Here is a 6000-nt window from a genome sequence, read left to right on the forward strand (position 1 = left end):
TCTGAGGGAATATTTTCCTGCAAATTCATCTGCCTGCCCATTCATATTGAATATGGGTCCATTCTCTTCATGTCCTCTCTGTAGGAGATTGTCATCTGAGGGGGCCTTGAAAGCGGGCATTTTTCCCTTGCCACCCCCATAGACCTTTCCCATGGAAGATCTGCTCCTTCCTTCCTGAATTTCAGGAGAGCAATTAAGACCTAGTTGTTCCACCTAGCACAGGAGAAGGTCATTCTGTATCTATATCTTTGATGTTGCCCATTTTCTTTGCATTAAGATGGGTTTATTATTTCTTAAACATTAGTCTAGATTTGAGTAAGGGAGGTCATGATATTTGTGGGAACCAGGATTCATGTGAATGAAAGCATGCAGTTCCCAATGAAGTATTGTATCAATTCCCTCAGAAATTGCTTTCTTTAAAACACCGTTAATGGCTTGCTTCTTCTCCATTCCAAGAGGAATAATTCTTGGCTTTAAAATTATTTTGACCTTTGTTTGTGGTAAATGTTCCCAACATTTGTCTTTTTTTTTTTTTTAAAGACTGCTCTTCAACTTGATTTTGGCTTGGCTATGCATAAATCCTGCTATTTGGGCTTTTTTTTTTTTCCTCCAGCATTTTGTTCCTTCTAATCAGAGACAAGATAGCTCAATAAAATTTAGGGTCACCCAGGTCAATGTTTCTATTTGCTTTCTCTCTTTTTTTGATATTCTATAATGTAGACATCTACAGACCTTGAGGGCAAGAATGCATTTTTGATTCTTAAGCTGGGTTTTACATAATGCTATTGAATTAGCATTTGTTCAGAATTCCTGGCTTTATCATCACTGTTATTAAGGTCTGTATGACGTCCGAACTATCATCTGAATGTAGCCCTATCCGGTAGAGGTCTGCGGTTTTTTCTAGTGTTTAGAGGCAGGGGCAGATATTTGTATTCTTGGGCAGGCACTAGAACTAAGAGGTTTTATGAGCTCTGAACAGTGTATCACTAGGGAATTGCATTCAGTTTTAATCGCCAGAAGTGGTAGAGTCTTGGTCAGCTGGTCAACCTCCTGGGACTTCTTGCCTTCCTTTTCCTCTGCTGTCCAGAAACCTTCTGCTTTTGCAAAAGTGTTGAAATGCTTTTGAAGGCCTCAGCCTTCTGCTCAGACACATTATGTAAACAACAACAACAACAATAACAACAATACTTTATTAAAGTGTAACTAAATTGGCATTTGGGAGCTTCCATCCACTCATTGCATTTGTATTTTGTAAACTGCCCAGAGTCTACTGGGTAGTTAGAATATAATTCATTTTTATGGGCAGATTGTGCCCAGCCTTGCTAGTAGGCACCTTGCAGTTTGCACTTTCCTTCTCTCTCAGAAATGCTGGCAGGCTGACACGCCTCTGTCCCCCCCCTTTTTTTTTATCTCAGATGGCGACCCAGACGGGCGCGTGAATGTCAGGGTCACTAAAGTAAAACCAGGTAGCGCTCAGCAGAAGGAGCTGCGAGTCCAAGAGATGAGCAGGGACAACCCACAGCTGCGCCACATAGAGAGTGTGGTTAAGGACCTCTTGGAGAAGGAAGGCCTGAAGGCAGAAGGTAATGCAGTCATGCTACCTGGGATTGGTGTGTGCGTGTATGTGTGTGTGATAATAGGAGTCCATGTTTAGGCTGGGGGTGGTGGTGGGGGGTCATATGGTTTGTCAGGGGCCTTTCTAGGGCAGAGTAGACAAGGACACGAGGCTGCCAGCAGTCCAGAATTGCAGGCTGCACACTGTCATGGACATCTGGATGCTAAGCTGGTTACTCCATTATCTTGATTCATTGGTTGGTTTATTTTCTAGGATGTTTTTTCACGTTGCCCATGTTTTTTCTGTAGTGAGGTTAATTGGGGGAGCCTTTAACTGATTGGTAGAACAAGCATCTTTAGCTCCTTGCATGATCTTTCTTCCCATGTACAAACAAACCCAAGTTCCATCCTTGCATTTCAGATTCCATGATTTTAGGTACCAGTGCTAGAAAAGGCCTCTGGTTGGAAGCTGACTGTAGAACAGAATTGTCAGTGAAAGGATCTCATTAAAAATATTAAAAGGACACAGATGGTGATATCTGTACCCATTCAGTACCTGTGAACAACCAAGATATGCAATTCATCATTTATGTTCAGTGCTTCTTTAAAAAGAAACAAAGAACACGCAAGATACATTGAGTCCTGTTAATTACCAGGAAGGAAATAATGAAATGAGTAGTGTAAGAAATCGCCCTAGTGTAAGAGCTGTGTGTACCTTACATTACTCTTTTTAAAATATGGTTAGTGACCAGGGAGCGTTTTCTAAAGCTGTATCATTAATGATGGAGAGTCTTGTTTGATTAGCTCTTTGAGGTACAGATAAACTGGAAAGGAAAAGATAAACCATCATTCCCAGGGCTCCAATAATTTGTCATCTGACATTTTTGTTTTTGTTTTTAAATAAATTTGCCCATTTATTTTGCCTTAAATGGATGTAGACTGAGAATAATTATCTAAAGCCAAAACATAACATTAATCTATACTATAATTTTAATGTACACACCTCCCATAAAACTCCAAACAATAAAATAAATGCATTGTTTGTGGACAATGAGAGTGGGAAAAATGGATTTATTGGCAAAATTTAAAACTAAAATATTTACATCTGCTCTGGACTCTATCTGCACCCCGCAAAGAGACAGGAGACACCTCAGTTTGGAAAGCCCTGATCTAGACTGCACTTACTGGGTGGCTGGAGGGCTACAATAGAAGGGCAAGAATGTAAAATGAGGAAGAGGTTATGCCATGTATATGGGTAATGCAGGGTCAGAAGTTTGCAGGGTATTTCTGCAGAGAAATCATTCCTCCCTCCATCCTTCCTGATTTCCAGGAGCCACAAAGGCAGCACTCAAGAGCCTCAGGTTGCCAATAAGTAGTTTTCTGGATCATGAGTAATATTGCTTTTGTCCCATGAACAACTATTGGTCACATGTATAAGTATCTAGTGTTACAATAACAGTTTGATGTGTAGAATCTGTTCATTAATAAGTCAATTCATTTCTTTGTGGAAAAATAACTTTTTTCATAGTTTTCCAAGAATCCATTTTGCCCTTCTAACATCTAGGATGTGTGCTTTTTTGTTACTTTTAGGTGCTTTATCCTAAGCATTGACACTTCCTACTAGTTTATGACCTGAGACTGTAGCTTTTTGTGTTGGTTACTTTGGTGACCAAACAAAGAATAAAGATTGAGCAAATGGCAGGATTTTGTTCCTTGAAGATCAGGCTTAAGGATATTGGATTAACCATCCTGTGATCCTACCAACACCCCCCTCCCCTCCATATAAACTCTTTATTATATGACTCTTAAAGACCTTGCTGACAAAATTGAGAGGGGTGTTAAACCAATCTCATTTTGCCTCAACTGATTTTTTCCCCCATAGGTGTTGTAAAGTCAGAGAAAGGATAGGCATCCAGGATGTGCCAACTCATTTCTTGGTTCTAGCAAACAAGATTTCAATGTGCTCAGTATTTGTTTGTCTCCATTCAACTTGTTAGCAGTAGTATCAGGTGACATATCCTCTTCTCCTCTTATAGTGAGAGAAGCAGGGTCAATCACAGTCACAAATTTAAGATGACACTGGGTTTGGGCTGAGGCCCAGAGCCAGGTTATTCTTTCTAGTGGTTTTATCTTTTGCCATTCCATTGCTTCTCTTATTTAGAGAATCTGCCCTGTTTTGCCCAATAGCAAGAAGGAAATTCTAAGAATTGCAGTTTCAATATGTTTGAATGGCAGTAAATTAGAGAAGGTTATCGGAAGGCTCTTGGGACTGCCATTAATGCTTGATTCTCTATGATTGGCAGGAAAAATTGAAATCAAGATTGTGACAACTGGTGGTTTTGGAGATGATGATGATACCCACTGGCTTTCAGAAGAAGACACCAAGAACCTCAAAGACATTTTCTTCAATATTTTGGTAAGGACTTAACATCCACACTAATATAATGGGGGGAAATGTTTCCTTCCTATCATCTCAGCCTAACTACGAAATTGCTTAGAGTATAAAAAGCTAGGAGGCTGGCTTCAGGGATTTCATTGGGAGAGCAGCATTTTGTGTGCATTGTGGCAGTGGGGGAGAACTCTGCTGGGGAGTTTCTCACATTTGAGGAACAAGGGTGGGGCAGCAAGGAAGAAAAGTCCCATTGTGTGAGAAAAATTCCCTTTGTGTAATGTTGCACTCCACTTCTTCCTTGTTGGCAGAAGGGACCAGTTGGTGAATTTTGGGAAGCTCTCTTCAAGAGATGGCAAAGGTGAAAAACCAAATCAGGTTTCAGAGTGGAATTATAGTGCTCCCGTGCATTTCAGTGTGTTGCTATAAATTAATCCCAGGGAAATACTGGCAGTATTTTTCAGCCTTTTGAGGAAGAATGGGAATGAGCACTAGGCCTTTAGGTTTTTTCCCCTCTTAGTGCAGCAAAGAGCTTCAGCCAAAAATTAATCCCTTTTGCCTTATACGTGGTGGGTCTGTCTGTCTGTTTGATTGCTTTGGTATTTGTTTCTTAGATCCAGGGCACAGAGGAAGCACATAAAGAGCAACGGCGGCAACGCCAACTGGAAGACAACTACCGTTTTGTGTGGGGGCGTAACCAGGAGGAGCTCCCTAGCACTGGTGGGACCGAATCGGATGACTTAGACTTTTGATCTTTTGCCAATCTTCAGAACTCTGGCATTCATGGAGGCTCCTTGGTAGGATTTGGCAGGCACCATTTCCCTCATGTGCATCAGGAGGACCAATTTGTTTTGTTGCTAGAATCTCTGTTGAATGCGCATAAGACATTGGCAAGCCCAAGGCAAGCACCATTCAGACAGAGCTGTGAATTGTCTCCTTTAAAGCTCTTGCTGTCAAGTGAGTTTCTCTAGGGCATCCACTGCGACATTTCCTCCCGCACCTTAATGGCTTCTGTAGGGCTGCCTCAGATGGAGACAGTGGCATTTCTGCAGGTTCCAAGCTTTTCCTCCTTTTTCAAACTATTGGCCTCAGCCTCGATGCCCAAATCTTGGCTTCAAAATGATTAAAGATGCGCACAAAAGAGAATGAAAGAGAGGAGCCCCGTACAAAAAAAAAAATCCCACCGATTCATCTCAGGTGTGAATCAAGTCGGGGAGCTTAAAACTGGTGCCCTTTTGTTTCTAAAACCCTCATCAATTGGAAGGATCTCATGTTTCTTTGTCTCACCTGTGTGCCTTGAAACGCCAGAGGAGAGGACACTCTTTCCTTGTGCAGTGTTGATCTCCTCCCAAACAGTTTATTTTTCTTTAGGTCTGAATGTTTGAATTGTGAGCAAGCCTGCTCCAGCGTACAGGCTGCCCTTGACTATCTTCATTTCTGGAGCAGTAAGCTAGGACACATCCTGTGTGTACTGAAATCAGCAAAGAAATGTGGTGGAGAGTTGGGAGAAAAGCTACTGTAGGCTGATCTTCCTAGCCACATTGTTTCACATGCTAAAGAGCCTTAGACATAGGAGTATGTGAACTGCATTAAAAATGCTTGCTTTGTAACAAAGATTCATGGAGGTACGGGACTGGCTGTTCCTTCTGTGAAGTCTCAAGAAGGGAAGCTAGCTGAAATTTGTGATTTATTTCCAATGCCATTGAACAGTCTGGGCTGCTGCATGGGTGACTGGAGGTGAGGAATTGAGGCTCAAAAGAAGCAGTCAGGCTGAAGAAATAGTGTTGCCTTCCTTGACACATCCAGGACAAATTGCAATTCATTTTTCTATCAATAAATCCAGATGAACCCAACTAGAGTTTGGTGTTTACTTATGTGACTCTGAGTGGAAAGTATTGGCTACAGAAGTGCCCTGAGCAGAGCGTCAAGTCCTTTCTCTATTAAAATAAATAAGGTGGTTTTCTTGTAAAACAAAGCACCATATCCATATAGGCATCTGCTGTAGGAATCCGTGATCACTCTAATTTATTTTTTTGGCTGATACAATAAATGCTGCC

General features: G+C 41.4%; 1 protein-coding gene across 1 annotated transcript in view; it reads left to right on the forward strand.

The window, feature by feature from the left end:
* Positions 1 to 5796, forward strand: part of OS9 (OS9 endoplasmic reticulum lectin) — a 38478-nt gene extending 32682 nt beyond the window's left edge. Inside the window, exons 13-15 of the mRNA XM_032210062.1 lie at positions 1416 to 1583; positions 3858 to 3970; positions 4558 to 5796. Coding sequence (XP_032065953.1) covers positions 1416 to 1583; positions 3858 to 3970; positions 4558 to 4695 — 419 coding nt within the window. The 3' untranslated portion in view covers positions 4696 to 5796. The remainder of the gene's footprint in view (positions 1 to 1415; positions 1584 to 3857; positions 3971 to 4557) is intronic.
* The last annotated feature ends 204 nt before the right edge of the window (positions 5797 to 6000 follow it).

The sequence above is a fragment of the Thamnophis elegans genome, chromosome 2, assembly GCF_009769535.1.
Source record: "Thamnophis elegans isolate rThaEle1 chromosome 2, rThaEle1.pri, whole genome shotgun sequence".
Lineage (NCBI taxonomy): Eukaryota > Metazoa > Chordata > Lepidosauria > Squamata > Colubridae > Thamnophis > Thamnophis elegans.